The following is a 17,220-nucleotide window of genomic DNA, read 5'->3' as shown; positions in this document are numbered from 1 at the left end:
AACAACCAAGACCCTTGTTGCCCAGTCTGGGTGGCCCCAGCTGTTGTGAGGTTGCCCCAAATGCATTATTTGAAACCCCAAGTCCATGGGGTGAGCAAAGGAGTGCAAAGGATCTCTGCCCTCAAGGTCTGTGTATCACCCAGAGGTTGGGAAGGAGACAATGTCACCTTCCCAAACTCGGGGACGAGGGAGTAGCTTGGTTTGTTTAGTACAAGGCCTAAACAAACCAAAAATCAAAAACCAAGAGCTTGATCCATATTGAAGGCTCTGATCTGCCCCAGTTGGGCTTCTGAAATTCTGCTCATGAGCTCTCCCTCGTTTGAAAACCATGAGGGCCAGGACCTTGAATAATGATGATGCTTTTGAATCTCCACAGTGACACCTTTGGCACATGAGGTCATTGCAGAAGTCCTGTGATGCCTGTGTCCCCATCCATTCAGGGCAAATGCCCATCCTCCCACCAGACCCCCCCCCCCCCCCCGTTCCATTCTCTCCTTGCTCGCAAACCCCACTACTTCCAGCTCCCCGTTCCAGACACTCACATAGATGCTCGGAGTTGGGGGGTTGAGCTTATCCCGCGGGAGCTTTTCGTCCATGTTGATCTGAGGTTTGACGGAGTTGCTGAGCGACAGGTAAGACTCCTTGAATTTCCCTTTTACCTTGGCGTGCCTGTGAGGAAGAGACGGGGAAAGATGGTGACCGAAAGACACAAGCGGGTGAACACATTTAGGAATTCAAGTTGTTCTGTCACGTGCTGGGCCTGTAACAGCTGTCTTTTCTATAGGACGTATACTTTAAGCCCAGCGGGAAGCCAGGGGCGCCTCAAAGAGAGATTCTCAGGAATTTTTCTAAGTGATGGTCTTTAGAGTCTTTAATGATACAACATTATGGAACAAACAACAAATCTTCAATGGTTCAAACAACACTTCAAGGCTTTCTTAGTCTAGTCCTCAATGGGCTGGTACCTGACTTTGATTAACTGTACTTTCTCTGTAAGAAAGAAAACCCTATTTAACCTCTCCCAGGCTGTTTACTATCTATGCCTCATTGGTGTGGATCCTACTACCGATTCCAAATGCATCTGGGTATCGAGTAGACCTACCAACCAAGGCTTGTAGATATTTCAGCTGGAGTTCAGTGGATCTGTAATGCTGTCCTCCCTCCAAGAATTCTTTAAAAACTTCAGGGCTGTTTTCCCTCTGATTGCTGTGAGGCTGAGAGGCTGTGAGCTCTCAGCCAGAGCCTTGGGACCTTTCCCCTGGAATTTCTGTTTTTGTTTCCCCGGATGTTCTTGAGAAAAGAAACTTTTCTACGGGACGAGCTGGTCTACGTCTTATAGTTTAGTTTCCTTATGTGAGACTGCCCAAAAAATGGCCCCTTTCCCTCCCAGAGCCCTGAACAAGGGGCAGAACCAAAGCTTAATTATGATGGACAGGAGGCCTGCCCTATGACTGCAAACAGAAAACAGAAAGAAAATAAAGTTGGAGCTCCTGGTACAGCCATACCAGCACACAAGTGTTTTTCGCGTCAATTGTGGAAGAGGACCTCTGCTAATGTTGACAACGACTATCTGCAATCAGAATGTGGGAACAGCTTACTCCCTTTTCTAGGAGACGGCACAGGGATTCTGGGAGTTGTGGTCCAAAAAAAGAACTTGCGTCAAAGTCGCAACGAGCTGCTGGAGTCAACACATGAAGGTGTGTGTGATTGAAATACTAAGAGCACCTCTGTTGCCATTTCACCTGATGAACCTGGGTGAGGTCTCAAGGTAAACACCAAATTCAGGGCCTTCTTTCTCAAGCTTTGAAATGCAAAGTCTCCCTCATCTCCTTCCCACTGTCAAAACACTTCTCTAGATCGGCCCTAGTTCTCCAAGCAGGGAGCTATGAAATGGTTAATCACAACCCCTCCAATGCTTTAGGTGATCTTACTGCCTATTACAGGGAAAACCAGCTAATTCCTAATCCATCTAAAATGCAAACATGTGCTTTTCATCTTAAGAACAGGCAAGCATCTTGCACACTGAGGATGACCTGGGAAGGAATCCCACTGGAGCATTGCAACACACCCAAACACCTGGGAGTTACCCTGGACCGTGCTCTGACTTACAAGAAGCACTGCTTGAATATCAAGCAAAAAGAGGGTGCTAGAAATAATATCATACAAAAGCTGACTGGCACAACCTGGGGATCACAACCAGATACAGTAAAGACACCTGCCCTTGCGCTTTGCTACTCTGCTGCTGAATACGCATGTCCAGTGTGGAATACATCTCACCATGCTAAAACAGTGGATGTGGCTCTTAATGAGACATGCCACATTATCACAGGATGTCTATGCCTAACACCACTGAATAAATTATATTGTTTAGCTCAGTTATTCTCAACCTATGGGTCCCCAGGAGTTTTGGCCTACAAATCCCAGATATCCTAGTTTACCAGCTGTTAGGGTTTCTGGGAGTTGAAGGCCTAAACATCTGGGGACCCACAGGTTGAGAACCCCTGGTTTAGCTGGTATTGCACTACCTGACATCCGTTGGGAAGAAGCAACCAATAATGAAAGGATCAAGGCAGTGACATCTTCAGCCCATCCTCTGTTCGGATATCAGCCAGCATGCCATTGCCTTAAATCAAGAAATAGCTTCCTAAGATCTACAGAGATACTTGCAGGAACATCTCAGAAAGTGAGAGTCCAAACGTGGCAGGCTAAAACCCAGAACCTCAAGCCATGGCTGATACCAAATGAGAGACTCCCCCCTGGGTACAAAGAAGACTGGGTGACTTGGAAGGCACTGAAAAGACTGCGCTCTGGCACCACGAGATGCAGAGCCAACCTCCAGAAATTGGGCTACAAAGCTTCCTAAGATTTACAGAGATACTTACAGGAACATCTCAGCGAGAGTCCAAAAGTGGCAGGCTAAAACTTTGAACCTCAATCAGTGGCTGATGCCAGATGAGAAACTTCTTCCTGGCACAGAGAAGACGGGGCAACTTGGATGGCGCTGAACAGACTGCGCTCTGGCACCACAAGATGCCGAGCCAACCTTAAGAAATGGAGCCACAAAGCTTCCTAAAATTTACAGAGATACTTGCAGGAACATCTCAGCAAGCGAGAGTCCAAAAGTGGCAGGCTAAAACCTGGAACTTCAATCAGTGGCTGATGCTAGATGAGAAACTTCTTCCTGGGCAACTTGGAAGGCGCTGAACAGACTGTGCTCTGGCACCACGAGATGCAGAGCCAACCTTAAGAACTGGGGCCGCAAAGTGGAGTCCACAACATGTGAGTGTGGAGAAGAGCAAACCACTGACCATCTGCTGCAATGCAACGTGAGCCCTGCTACATGCACAATGGAGGACCTTCTTGCGGCAACACCAGAGGCAATCCAAGTGGCCAGCTTCTGGTCAAAGGACATTTAGTACAATGCCAAGTTTTTGACTTTGTGTGTGGTTTAAAATACATGACAACTGTACCCCTAATTTGCTTTTGACAGGATAAATAAATACCCTTGTTCTCAAATATGCACAAACGCTTTGCAAATGATAATTAGAACTGCTTTGGGGTGCAATGCATGGGGAGGAGTTTTTGAAAAGGAAAAGGAAAAAAAAAGAGGGACAGACTGAACTCTCCAGGAACAAAACAATCGAGGGAAGACATCCAGCACAAAGCGTGCTCCAATGTCCTCCATTTCACGAAACAGACTCCATTATCAGTCCCTTTCCTCCTGCTATCTCTGCAGCTTCTTTCTTTTGGCACTCCGGGACCCCCTTCTCTATCTCACAACACACACACACACACACACACATATTCTTACTTTCCAGGACAGAGGACACAAACAGCACATGTGTTCGCTTCAACCCAAGCTTGCCTGATCATGTCCAAAAAGGCAGACTGCAGACATGATGATGACTGCAGATGTGTGCGAGAGAGACAGAGATGGCGAGACAGCACACATTTCCCTCTCCCATCCATCTTGGAACGGGTCCTATATGGGAGGAAACTGGGAAGGGACGCAATAATCTATTTCCTCCCCCACACACATACTATTTTAAATCTTTCATAGAAGGACACTATGTGAGTTGATTCAACTGATCCTATTGTACATAAGTTGTTCTGAATTAAGAAGAGTAAACAACTTGGTTTTACTGTTCACCTGCATGGCATATTTTCTTTCTCTGGCAAGGCAGTGTGTGGGCTGATCCAACGTGAACTACACGTGGTGTATTTTACATTATGTCACAGCACTTCTCAATGACTACCTTGCAGTTCTTCTCAATGGTTTTGCCCATTGCTAATTAGATCCCTTCCTCCCATTTAATTGTCGCCATATGCTCAGATACTCTCAGAAACATTCGTTACAGACAGCCAACGTTTTCTTCAGCCACCCCAAGATTGCAGAATGACCTGCCAGAAGAGATTTGACAGCTGAATACCCATTTAATTGTCGCCATATGCCCAGATTCTCTCAGAAACATTCATTATAGACAGGCAACGTTTTCTTCAGTCACCCCAAGATTGCAGAATGACCTGCCAGAAGAGATTTGACAGCTGAATACCCATTTAATTGTCGCCATATGCCCAGATTCTCTCAGAAACATTCATTATAGACAGGCAACGTTTTCTTCAGTCACCCCAAGATTGCAGAATGACCTGCCAGAAGAGATTTGACAGCTGAATACCCATTTAATTGTCGCCATATGCCCAAATTCTCTCAGAAACATTCGTTACAGACAGGCAACGTTTTCTTCAGCCACCCCAAGATTGCAGAACGACCTGCCAGAAGAGATTTGACAGCTGAATACACTAAATTTTAAACGGTAATGAAGATCCATCTCTTCTGGCAGATCTTTCCAGATGTTGTTTGATGTTTATTAATTCAGAATATATAGGAGCTGCTGCTCTTCTTTTAGGGCAGCCACTGAGGTTGGCATCAAATGAGTGAATTAGACTGCATTCTCTGGTGTAGGTTTCTGCAGATGGAGAACTAATGGGAGAAAACACAGGTGAGGATATGGACATGAGGAGAACCTGAGAAGTTTCCACTCACTTGCTGGCCCGCACCACTTCTGCAGCCGAATGGTTGATGGTGAGTTCCCCCAAGGGGATCCTGCGTTCCTCCACCTCGGAGGCGATGAAGGTCTCCTTGTCGCCACTCTCCACTTTGATGAGGCGGATCTTCAGCTCTTTCGGAGGCCCCTCGGTTAAGGAGCGCAGCTTGAGTAGGTCGGCCGAGCACACGACCGTGGAGCCCGTTGTGCTGAGCGCCCCCTCCTCTTTCTTGATGGTGGGCTTCCGCTCGGGTTGGGGGACCGGTGGCGGCGGCAATGGCAGAGACGGCAATGGCGGGGGAGGCGGCGGCGGCTTGGCCCCATTCTCCCGCGCCTGGCTCTCGCTGCTCTGGACATCTAAGCTGCCCAGGATCTGCCGGTTCTTCTCTTTGTGGGCCTTGCCTTCCCGGTGCCGCCGAGACCCGTCCTTCCCAGAGCGGCGGTGTCGACGGTGCTCGCGGTCCCGTTTCCGAGACTCATCCTTGGGTCGCGGGGTGGGAGGAGGTGGAGGGGGCGGTGGTGTGGGGGCTCTGACAGGAGGAGGGGGGACAGGGGAAGGAGGGGGAGGAGTAGGAGGAGGCGAGGGTGGTGGTGGTGGCTGCGGGGTGGCGGGCGGCGGAGGAGGTGTCTTCTCCCTCTCTGCTCGCTCCACGAGGGTCTCGCACGCTCGACTGATTTCTTCCAGCACCTCTGATTCCGTCTTGATTGGCCGGGTTGGGGGTGGGGGTGGAGGGGTGGTCACCCGCTCAGCCACAGTCCCAGCTCCTCCGACCCAGGGTTGGCTTGAGGTAGAGAAATGCGGCACAGTGCTCTGGCTGGCGGCAGCCAGAGGAGGCATCTTAGCACCTGGTGGGGTCAGAGGTTTTGGCCGATAGGAGTGCTTCTGCCCCTCCAGCACGCTGGCCAAAGACTTCAGCAGAGAGGCAGTGCTGTGGTGAGGGAACTTTCTGCTGCCTGCTCCTCCACTACTACTACTACTACTACTTCCTCCTCCTCCCGTTGCTGCCGCAACCACTGCTGTCGGAGGGGGCCTCTCCTCTGCATCACGTTTGCCGAAGCGGTACAGGCAGGGAGGCTCTGGTGGATCCTGCCCGGACGGCTTGGGGTAATCAAAGGAGGAGGAGGAGGAGGAAGGTGGTGGCTTCGGTCTCGCCAAAGGTGGGGGGCTTGGCAAAAGCGGGGCTGGGGGCGGCGGTGGCGGGAAGCTCTCTTCACGCTCTTCCTCCCCGCGCCGGATTGACTCGTCCAGCATCTTCATGATGTTCGCCAGGCCATCCGGTAGGATCTTGGAGAATTCAGGGGGCTCCTCAAACTGGTGCTCCAGCGGAGGGCTGGCGAAGCCGAAGAGGCGTTCTGGGGCGGCCTCTGGGGCCGGAGGCACCTCGGGCGGCTCAGGTGTCTTTGGATAGGAGGCCCGAGGCGGCTGCGGGGGCGACGGTGGGGGCTGCGGAGGCAGCGCTGGTGGCTGAGGAGGGCTCTCTGGCGACCGGAAGGTTCCTGAGGTAATCGAGGGGCTTGGGGTCAGCGCTGGGGTGCCGCTGGAACCTTTCTCTTCCTGGCCACTTTCGGGCAGCCAGAATTCATGGGGTGGAGAGGGCACGGGGCTGGCTGATCTCAGGGGGCTGGACTTCTCCACTGGCTCTTCTCGGGGGAGAGAGAAAGACCCCTTCTGACTGCTGGTGTTGGAATCCTGGAAACTGCGCCCCGCCTCACAAGCTGCCAGCAGTGGAGGTTCCTCCTGGCGGGGCTCCCCACATCCAAACAAAATATCACTCAGAGGGTCGCTGTTAGCTTCTTCCTCTCCAGCCTTGCTGCCAAATGCCGCTGGCCCTTTCATCCAGGGTATCGGAGGCGGGGGTGGAGGGGGTGGTGGGGGTGGGGGTGGTGGAGGGGGCGGGGGGCACTGTGGGGTGGTGGGTGGGGGCCGCGCGACCACTGGTGCTGGAGGCCCTCTCGTGATGGTGGGGGGAGGCGGCATGCGAGCGCAGGGCATGTTGCGGGGGGCAAGGCAGGGCGCTGGTCGCGGTGGTGGTGGCGGCGGAGGAGGATGTTTGCGGCCTCCGCTCTCCTGGGCAGGACAGGACTGGTCCAGTGCCGGTGTTTGGTAATGATCAGACCCCTGCAGGGATGGACAAGAAGGATGAACAATTAGAAGGCAGGTGTCAGGAACCATCACTGGGTAAGTGTTCCTCCCCTCCAACCCAGAGCAGGCATCAGAAACACTTAGAACATTGATTGCGGAAAGCTCATTAAACATTCTGTGAGACTGTCTATCAAAAGGCCTTAAAATGCTCCTAAGAAGTAACTATAGGAAGTACGAGGGATATTCAGAAAGTAAGGTTACAAGGCACGTCAGAAAGTAAGGTTACAAGGCATGTCGCTCTCATGGGGAATTTTCGCAAGGAAGTTGGTATAATTGTCGTGTAGCAGAAGCCAGCGGAAGCGAACGAGCAGTGTCAGCCATCAGTAGCTCATTGACTGGCATTGCGGCCAAGTATTGTCAAAGGCTTTCATGGCCGGAATCACTGGGTTGTTGTAGGTTTTTTTCGGGCTATATGGCCATGGTCTAGAGGTATTCTGATGTTTCGCCTGCATCTATGGCAAGCATCCTCAGAGGTAGTGAGGCCTCTAGACCATGGCCATATAGCCTGAAAAAAACCTACAACGACCCATTGTGGTCAAGGTCAGAAATGAGCCTTCTCATTCCATTTCCTTCCAAGTGTGAAGTCTGCAATGCAATTTTCACCTCGTCGTCGCAGGAAAAGTGTTTCCCACTCAGGTGTTCCTTCAATTTAGTGAAACAGATGATAGTCACTGGGTGTGAGATCAGGGCTGTGAGAGGGGTGGCTTAAAACAGCCCAACCAAATGAAGACAACGACTCTTATGTTGCATGAGCAGTGTGCAAGCGCGCATTGTCATGAAGGAGACAGACTCCCGTCGTCGGCTTCCCACCACGTTTGTTTTGGGTGGCTCTGCGAAGCTTCTTCATGGTCTCGTAATATCTTGCAGCACTGATTGTTTCACCGCTTTCCAAAAAATGAATGAGCAAAACCCCTTTTCTGTCCCAAAACACTGACACCATGATTTTTCTTGCGGTGAAGTGTTTAGGTAGCATATTAGAGTGCGAACTTTGCTCTTGGAGGGAAACAGAATGAGGACGCTCATCTCTAACCTTCACCGCAACGTGAGTCAATGAGCTACTGACGACTGGCACTGCTCGTTCGCTTCCGCTGGTTTCCTTCTACATGGCAGTGATACCAACTCCCCCCTCAGAAATTGCGGTGAAGCACAGCCTTAGCATTTAGGTAGCATATTTCAGGGCGAACTTCGCACTTGGAGGGAAACAGCATGAGGACGCTCATCTCTAACCTTCACCACAACGTGAGTCAATGAGCTACTGACGACTGGCACTGCTTGTTCGCTTCTGCTGGTTTCCTGCTACATGGCAGTGATACCAACTCTCCCCGCGGAAATTGTGGTGAAGCACAGCCTTAGCATTTAGATAGCATATTTCAGGGCGAACTTCGCACTTGGAGGGAAACAGCATGAGGACGCTCATCTCTAACCTTCACCACAACGTGAGTCAATGAGCTACTGACGACTGGCACTGCTTGTTCGCTTCTGCTGGTTTCCTGCTACATGGCAGTGATACCAACTCTCCCCGCGGAAATTGTGGTGAAGCACAGCCTTAGCATTTAGATAGCATATTTCAGGGCGAACTTCGCACTTGGAGGGAAACAGCATGAGGACGCTCATCTCTAACCTTCACCACAACGTGAGTCAATGAGCTACTGACGACTGGCACTGCTTGTTCGCTTCTGCTGGTTTCCTGCTACATGGCAGTGATACCAACTCTCCCCGCGGAAATTGTGGTGAAGCACAGCCTTAGCATTTAGATAGCATATTTCAGGGCGAACTTCGCACTTGGAGGGAAACAGCATGAGGACGCTCATCTCTAACCTTCACCACAACGTGAGTCAATGAGCTACTGACGACTGGCACTGCTTGTTCGCTTCTGCTGGTTTCCTGCTGCATGGCAGTGATACCAACTCTCCCCGCGGAAATTGTGGTGAAGCACAGCCTTAGCATTTAGATAGCATATTTCAGTGCGAACTTCGCACTTGGAGGGAAACAGCATGAGGACGCTCATCTCTAACCTTCACCGCAACGTGAGTCAATGAGCTACTGACGACTGGCACTGCTCGTTCGCTTCTGCTGGTTTCCTGCTGCATGGCAGTGATACCAACTCTCGGAAATTCTCCACGAGAGTTACATGCCTTGTAACCTTACTTTCCAGATGACCCTGGCTTTGCAAAAGTTGCTTAATGCTTATACTAATTTTAGTCCTTTTTGCAGATTTAATAATTTTATTTATCATTATTAGACTGACTCTAAATGGTGGCAGCTGCAGCCAGCCCTCATTGGGTCCTTCAGATACTGAGCATTGCATTCTGGGAAATGTAGTCTTGGGCAGGGCCTGTTGAATCCTCTGCCACTACATTTAAGATGGTTGTGTTCTCAATTTTAGTCCGCCCCCAGTGTCTTCCTTATGGTAGTTGGGCCAAAGATAAAGGATTGATTTTTATTTATTTATTTCCAGTATTTGTATTTTTAAAGCCCTTTATGTTTTCTTGGCTTTACTAAAGTTGCTTAATGCTTATACTAAAAATTAAACTGACCTTGGGAGACATCTGAATGTTACAAAATTTTAACCAAAATTATTGACGAGTGTTTCAATTTCTAACCCCTCTGCCCTTTCCTGCATGTTTCTAATATCGCTTCGTATGTACGGATTTAACTAATTTGATCCGAAATACGAATTAACAATGAAATTACGCACACCTCTAACACTAAAAATTAAACTGACCTTGGGAGACATCTGAATTTTACAGAATTTTAACCAAAATTATTGACGAGTGTTTCAGTTTCTAACCCCTCCCCACCTTCCTGCATGTTTCTAATATCGCTTCGTATGATTCAATGAATTTGATCCGAAATATGAATTAACAACGAAATTACACACACCCCTAACACTAAAAATTTAACTGACCTTGGGAGACATCCGAATGTTACAGAATTTTAACAAAACTTATTGACGAGTGTTTCAATTTCTAACCCCTCCACCCTTTCCTGCATGTTTCTAATTTTGCTTCGTATGTACGGATTCAACGAATTTGATCCGAAATACGAATTAACAACAAAATTACGCACACCTCTAAAACTAAAAATTAAACTGACCTTGGGAGACATCTGAACATTACAGAATTTTAACCAAAATTACTGACGAGTGTTTCATAGGGCTGGGCAACCACGGAAAAATTTGTTTCTAAACTCGATTCGTTTTTTGGGGTTTTTTGCGTTTCAATATTTAAATGAATTCCGAAATTTTTCTTTAAAAAAGTTCGATATTTACGAAATTTCATAAATTACGAAACCATTTCGAAACGAATACGAATCGATTTGTTAATGGCGGACGTGACCGCGCAATACGCTAAAAAACCTCCAAATGGGACAGGGGGAACTTTTGAAGCTTCCCTCTCCCTCTGTTGTTGACTGTTGGTGTGATATTTATAATTTTTTTTCACTAATTAAACAAACAACAGCTGTAAAACTTGCCCCAGACATGCGGAAATAATAACGAAACGATTTCGAAACGAATACGAAACGAATACGAAGCAATTACGAAACGAATTGAAAAATTCGTTTCCATTTTCAGATGCTCCTGAATGGTTCAAAATCGCTTCGTTACCCAAAAAAACCCCCAAAAACCGATTTTTTTAACGAATTACGAAATTACGAAATTACGAAACAAAACCGCCCAGCCCTAGTGTTTCAATATCTAATCCATCCCCCCTTTCCTGTTTCTAATATGGCTTCGTATGTATGGATTTAACGAATTTGATCTGAAATACGAATTAACAACGAAATTACGCACACGCCTAATACTCAAAAGTTGAATCATCAAATCAAATCCGACATCTTCTCTACTCACAAGGCTGTCAAGGGGTGGCTGCCCTCGCGAGGTGGTCTTGCTGGTGGCGGGTGGGCCTCCCGGGGTCGGGCGCGGGGCGTAAGGCACGCAGGCAACGGTTGCTGGTGTGGCGGTGGAGTCTGGACGCGCCCGGGGGACCCGGCTGTCTCTAAGGTCACTTCCGTTGGGCCGGGCCAGGCAGCCATGGCTCTCCAAGGACGGGCGGTGTGCTGGCGGTGTGCGAGGGCTGGGCGCCATAGCCGAAGGGCGGTGAGGGGGTGGGTGGGAACCATAGGCGGGAGACGGGTACGGGAAGGGGTGAGCCACCGAGTTCCTCTGCTCCTAGGTTAGAGGAGGAAGAAGAGGGGAAATGAAGATGTCACAATGTCACAAACGATTAAGTCAAGCATGGGCAAACTTCGGCCTTCCCTCCAGGTGTTTTGGACTTCGACTCCCACAATTCCTAACAGCCGGTAGGCTGTTAGGAATTGTGGGAGTTGAAGTCCAAACACCTGGAGGGATGAAGCTTTGGTTTCAAGCTAGGACACTCATTTGTTGTGGAGGGATGGCGGTTTGGGGAGCAGTGGAAGGCAGCCTTACTTGTCTCTCTGGGGCAGCCACGTTCTTGCGCTCTTGTCCCCAGGAGTCTCCGTGGAGCGGGTTCCACAGTCCCGGTTTAGGCAGCTGGTAATGGGGGTTGCCGGGGATGCCGGGCCCCGGCGGGTGGTGGCCAAGCCCGTTCCCGTTCTGCTCCAGCGTAGAAGTTAGCAGAAAGAAAGCCAGGCACGAAGGGAGACGCACACAGACAGACAGACGCACACAAAGACAGCGGAAGAGATGGGTCACACCGCTAAGCATCCCACGGCATGTCTCCCCAAAGCTTTCTCCTTGCACCCAGCCCCACATCCAATCCAGACTCTTCACAGAGATGAGAAAAGATACCTCATTTCCTAACTTTCTCACTAGGCTAGGAATGTGCAAACTTTGGTGTTTTGGACTTCAAATCCTGATAGGCTGCTGGCAATTGTGGGAGTTGAAGGGCCGGGCTTTAGCACACCTGGTTAATCACCAGAAGCAATAGATCTTTGCACAATTAAGACTCGTGCGCCAACTGCGACCAGTCTGGGGTATAGGGTGGCAACCTGTGTTGGACGGGGTTGCACTCCTCCTGAAGTCACAGGTCGGCAGTCTGGGCGTCCTCCTGGACTCATCACTTATACTTGAGGCTCAGGCGTTGGCGGTGTCTGGGAGGGCTTTTGCACAATTAAGACTCGTGCGCCAACTGCGACCATACCTCGCGAAGGCTGATCTGGCCGGGGTGGTCCATGCCTTGGTCACCTCCAGACTGGACTACTGTAATGCGCTCTACGTGGGGCTGCCCTTGAAAACGGCTCGGAAATTTCAGTTGGTCCAACCGGCGACGGCCAGGTTGTTAACTGGCGCTCCATACAGGGAGTGGTCAACCCTACTGTTTAAGGAGCTCCACTGGCTGCCATTCATTTTCCGGACCCAATTCAAGGTGCAGGTTCTGACCTACAAAGCTCTGAACGGTTTGGGACCTGCCTACCTGCGTGACCGCATTTCTGTGTACAAACCCAAACGATCTCTTCAATCATCTGGAGAGGCCCTACTTTTGCTCCCACCTGCATCGCAAGCACGATTGGTGGGGACGAAAGAGAGGGCCTTCTCGGTGGTGGCCCCCCGACTCTGGAACTCACTTCCTAAGAATATCAGGCATGCTCCAACTCTGGCAGTCTTTAGGAGGAGCTTGAAGACGTGGTTGTTCCAGTGTGCCTTCCCAGAATAATGAACCCTTAGCATTATGTCCTTCAAAAGCACTTTATACTGGTTTAGGATTGCTTGTATGTTCCCCCAATGCCCCACCTCCTCTATCTTGTTCATGCCCAGCATTATTTTTTAACTTAATTACATTTGGCCCAACCATAGTTTTTAAATGCGTTTGTTGCCACTGTTCAATGTTTATGGTATTTGTGTATGAGATTTATTTTAATTGCTTCGTATTAGTATTTGTATTTTGCTTCGTATTGTAATTGTTATTGCTTGTATTGATGTATTGTGGGCTTGGCCTCGTGTAAGCTGCACCGAGTCCCTTGGGAGATGGTAAAGGTTAGGTAAAGGTTGTCCCCTGACATTAAGTCCAGTCATGTCTGACTCTGGGGTGTGGTGCTCATCTCCATTTCTAAGCCGAAGAGCCGGCGTTGTCCATAGATTCCTCCAAGGTCATGTGGCCGGCATGACTGCATGGAGCGCCGTTACCTTCCCGCCGCAGCGGTACCTATTGATCTACTCACATTTGCATGTTTTCGAACTGCTAGGTTGGCAGAAGCTAGGGCTGACAGCGGAAGCTCACGCCACTCTCTGGAATCGAACCTGCGACCTTATTATTATTATTATTATTATTGGATTGTTGTAGGATTTTTCGGGCTATATGGCCATGGTCTAGAGGCATTCTCTCCTGACGTTTCGCCTGCATCTATGGCAAGCATCCTCAGAGGGAGTGAGGTCTGTTGGAACTAGGAAAAGGGGTTTATATATCTGCGGAATGACCAGGGTGAGACAAAGGACTCTTGTCTGCTGGAGCTAGGTGTGAATGTTTCAACTGACCACCTTGATTAGCATATAATGGCCTGACAGTGCCTGGAGCAAACTTTTGTTGAGAGGTGATTAGATTAGAAACAAACAAGGACATCTAATCAGCTCTCAACAAAAGACTGCTCCAGGCACTTCCAGGCTATCATAGAATCAAAGAGTTGGAAGAGACCTCATGGGCCATCCAGTCCAACCCCCTGCCAAGAAGCAGGAACATTGCACTCAAATCACCCCTGACAGATGGCCATCCAGCCTCTGTTTAAAAGCTTCCAAAGAAGGAGCCTCCACCACACTCTGGGGCAGAGAGTTCCACTGCTGAACGGCTCTCACAGTCAGGAAGTTCTTCCTCGTGTTTGGATGGAATCTCCTCTCTTGTAGTTTGAAGCTATTGTTCCATTGCGTCCTAGTCTCCAGGGAAGCAGAAAACAAGTTTGCTCCCTCCTCCCTGTGGCTTCCTCTCACATATTTATACATGGCTATCATATGCTAATCAAGTTGGTCGGTTGAAACATTTACACCTAGCTCCAGCAGACAAGAGTTCTTTGTCCCACCCTGATCATTCCACAGATATATAAACCCTTTTTCCGAGTTCCAACAGACCTCACTACCTCTGAGGATGCTTGCCATAGATGCAGCGAAACGTCAGGAGAGAATGCCTCTAGAACATGGCCATGTAGTCCGAAAAAACCTACAACAACCCACTAAATATTTGCCTGTGTTTGTTTATATAATGTAATCTGCTCTGAGTCCCTTCGGAGAGAAGGGCGAAATATAAATAAAGTGTTATTATTATGTTGTTATTATTGCACCACCTGCAGAATTTGAGGAATGGTAGCCCAAAAGCAAGAGAGTGACTCTGCACATGCCTTGACAAGCGGGCAAGCAAGCGGGAAAAGACGTATGCTTGGGGAGAGAAGGAGGGGAGGCCTCACAATCCGGTCATTCAACCCCGCCTCGCAGGGTTGGTTTTGTGCGAGCGACGTCCCTTCCGTACCTGGTCCGGGCTGGAGCTCCTCCGTCTCTTCATTGGGGCGGGCATCTCCTCGGCGTGCCCCGAGTGGGGAGGGTGCTGGACCGGGGGGATCGGCTGCACCACGGGGGGCTCCATGGGGGGACCAGGCCTCTTCAGCTGGGGGTTGCGCTTCCCGGGGAAGTTCCTCTTCTGGAGACAGCGAAGAGGAAAGGAACAGGGAGAGAAAGCAAGAGGTTTAATCCCTTTTATCCACTGACACACTGGCAATCTTGCAAAGAAATGGAAAACATAAACAGTAACCCCACACACACCGCCGCCAGAGTGAATTGCAGCATGCACGGTCTCTCCACCTAACGGCAGAGACGATAATAAGGCATTAAATTTATTTTTGAATGCTTTCATGGTCGGAACTGCTGGATTGTCGTGAGTTTTCCGGGCTGTCTGGCCATGTTCCAGCAGCATTCTCTCCTGACGTTTCGCCCACATCTATGGCAGGCATCCTCAGAGGTTGTGAGGTCTGCTGGAAACTAGGCAAGTGGGGTTTATATATCTGTGGAATGTTGTCCAGGGTGGGAGAAAGAACTCTTGTTTGCTTGAGGCAAGTGTGAATGTTGCGCTTGGCCACCTTGATTTGCATTGAATGGCCTTGCAGCTGCAAAGCTTGGCTGATTGCTGCCTGGGGAATCCTTTGTTGGTAGGGGTTAGCTGGCCTTGTTTGTTTCCTGCCTGGAATTCCCCGGTTTTTGAGTGTTGTTCTTTATTTACTTCTGGAATGCTTATGGAACATGGCCAGATAGCCCAAACTCCTCCAGTATGTTCAGTTGCTGATTAATTCCTCTGTCTGCTGTGTGCCATACAGGCAGTGGGAGGGGTGGGGGTCATGCAAATTCCACACCAATGGAGAGAGTAAGGAACACTGGGATGTCTGTGGTGGAGGAAACACAGAAAATCTAGGACGAAATGGTCCCCTTAAGAAATCCTTCACTTGGGTAGTGTGGTGTAGGTGGAGGACCTTGGTAGCGTTCTTGGGACATGTTCACTGCACTCGCTATAACGGTTTTTGTGGATCCTCATAGGTGGGAATCATAGCTATTCGTGGAGGAGGGAGCTTGTCTGTGTAAGTGGACACCATAGCCACATACAGACATACATATTCTATCTTTATTATGCATACAGATCATTGTTGTTGTTGTTTGCCCCTATTCTGAATCATCTGAGCAATGGCGTTATGCCTCTGCTTGTAGTCTGTCTGCCCGATCTTCCTGCAGCAGCTGAGGATATGATCTATTGTTTCATCTGCTTCCTTGCAGAGCATTATTATTATTATTATTATTATTATTATTATTATTATTATTATTGTTTGCCCCTATTCTGAATCATCTGAGCAATGGTGTTATGCCTCTGCTTGTAGTCTGTCTGCCCGATCTTCCTGCAGCAGCTGAAGATATGATCTATTGTTTCATCTGCTTCCTTGCAGGGTATTATTATTATTATTCTTTTACTGACAGAAGACACAGTATGTCACAGCAAACAAGAACTATATGCTGGATTTCGTATCATAAAATCACAAGTTGAACACTTCCCAAGTGTTCTATGACAAATTATTATTATTATTATTATTATTATTATGTCTTGGTTTTCATTTGTGAAGTGCCACAAGGCTATGGCATAAACATTGCTGAGTTCAGTGGCACTCATTCCTCGGTAAGGATGTCTAGGATGGATGTTGTGTCACTGGAATAGCTTAGACTTTACAAGGCCACCAGATTTCTTGAAAAACAAGTCCTTCTTCATTTCAAAAATTACATGGCAATTATCTCTTAATCAGGTAACTGCATCTGACAGCGCCGTATTTTCCTGGAATTGACGGTTTGCACCCAAACCCGACACTATCAAGTTATTCTTGCTGTTTGAACTTATATAAAAGATCTATGTATTGCGTGGGAGGAGAAAAATCTTTAAAATTTAATACAGGGTGAAAAGCTATTAAAAGCCGTGGAATTAACCACAGATTAAAAAGGAGGAAAAAAAACTGCTTGCATTCATCAACTTATATAAAATCAGAGTTATATAACTTCGCCACATAATAACAATGCTAAATGGATACAGTATCATTCAGCGATCACCGAGGAAGTGGATTTCACAGCAAGGCTGCACAAGGTGATAAAAACACTTCACAATCTGTAAACTCCTTGACAGGGTGAAAGGTGCCAGAAGATGGAATTAAATGCTCTAAATGAGGCAGAAACCAACCTAGCCTTTGGTTTTGATTTATGTGAGACCAAGGGGCGCTTCCAGAGATGGATTAGAGAGATGGGCCAAAACTAACAAAATGAAGTTCAACAGGGACAAATCCAGGATACTCCACTTAAGCAGAAAAAACGAAATGCAAAGATACAGAATGGGGGACGATGAGGCCTGGCTCGAGAGCAGTACGTGTGAAAAAGATTTTGGAGTCCTCATGGACAACAAGTTAAACATGAGCCAACAATGTCATGTGGTGGCAAAAAAAGCCAATGGGATTGTGGCCTGCATCAAGAGGAGCCTAGTGTCTAGATCTAGGGAAGTAATGCTCCCCATGCTCTATTCTGCTTTGGTTAGACCACACCTGGAATATTGT

General features: G+C 48.6%; 1 protein-coding gene across 11 annotated transcripts in view; it reads right to left on the bottom strand.

Annotated features, from left to right (window-relative positions):
* The window catches only part of KDM6B (lysine demethylase 6B), a 195,530-nt gene that overhangs the window by 37,256 nt on the left and 141,054 nt on the right, over nucleotides 1–17,220 (bottom strand). For 10 of the 11 annotated variants that reach the window (XM_067469705.1, XM_067469707.1, XM_067469706.1 and 7 more), the window contains 5 exons: nucleotides 14,622–14,789; nucleotides 11,618–11,764; nucleotides 11,039–11,359; nucleotides 5,045–7,164; nucleotides 543–669 (listed from right to left, as the gene is read on the bottom strand). In XM_067469705.1, coding sequence (XP_067325806.1) covers nucleotides 543–669; nucleotides 5,045–7,164; nucleotides 11,039–11,359; nucleotides 11,618–11,764; nucleotides 14,622–14,789 — 2,883 coding nt within the window. The remainder of the gene's footprint in view (nucleotides 1–542; nucleotides 670–5,044; nucleotides 7,165–11,038; nucleotides 11,360–11,617; nucleotides 11,765–14,621; nucleotides 14,790–17,220) is intronic. The other variant, XM_067469715.1, reaches the window with a different exon arrangement.

This window comes from Anolis sagrei, chromosome 6 (genome assembly GCF_037176765.1).
Source record: "Anolis sagrei isolate rAnoSag1 chromosome 6, rAnoSag1.mat, whole genome shotgun sequence".
NCBI classification, from domain to species: Eukaryota; Metazoa; Chordata; class Lepidosauria; order Squamata; family Dactyloidae; genus Anolis; species Anolis sagrei.
This window is presented reverse-complemented; position numbering and strand designations above follow the sequence as displayed.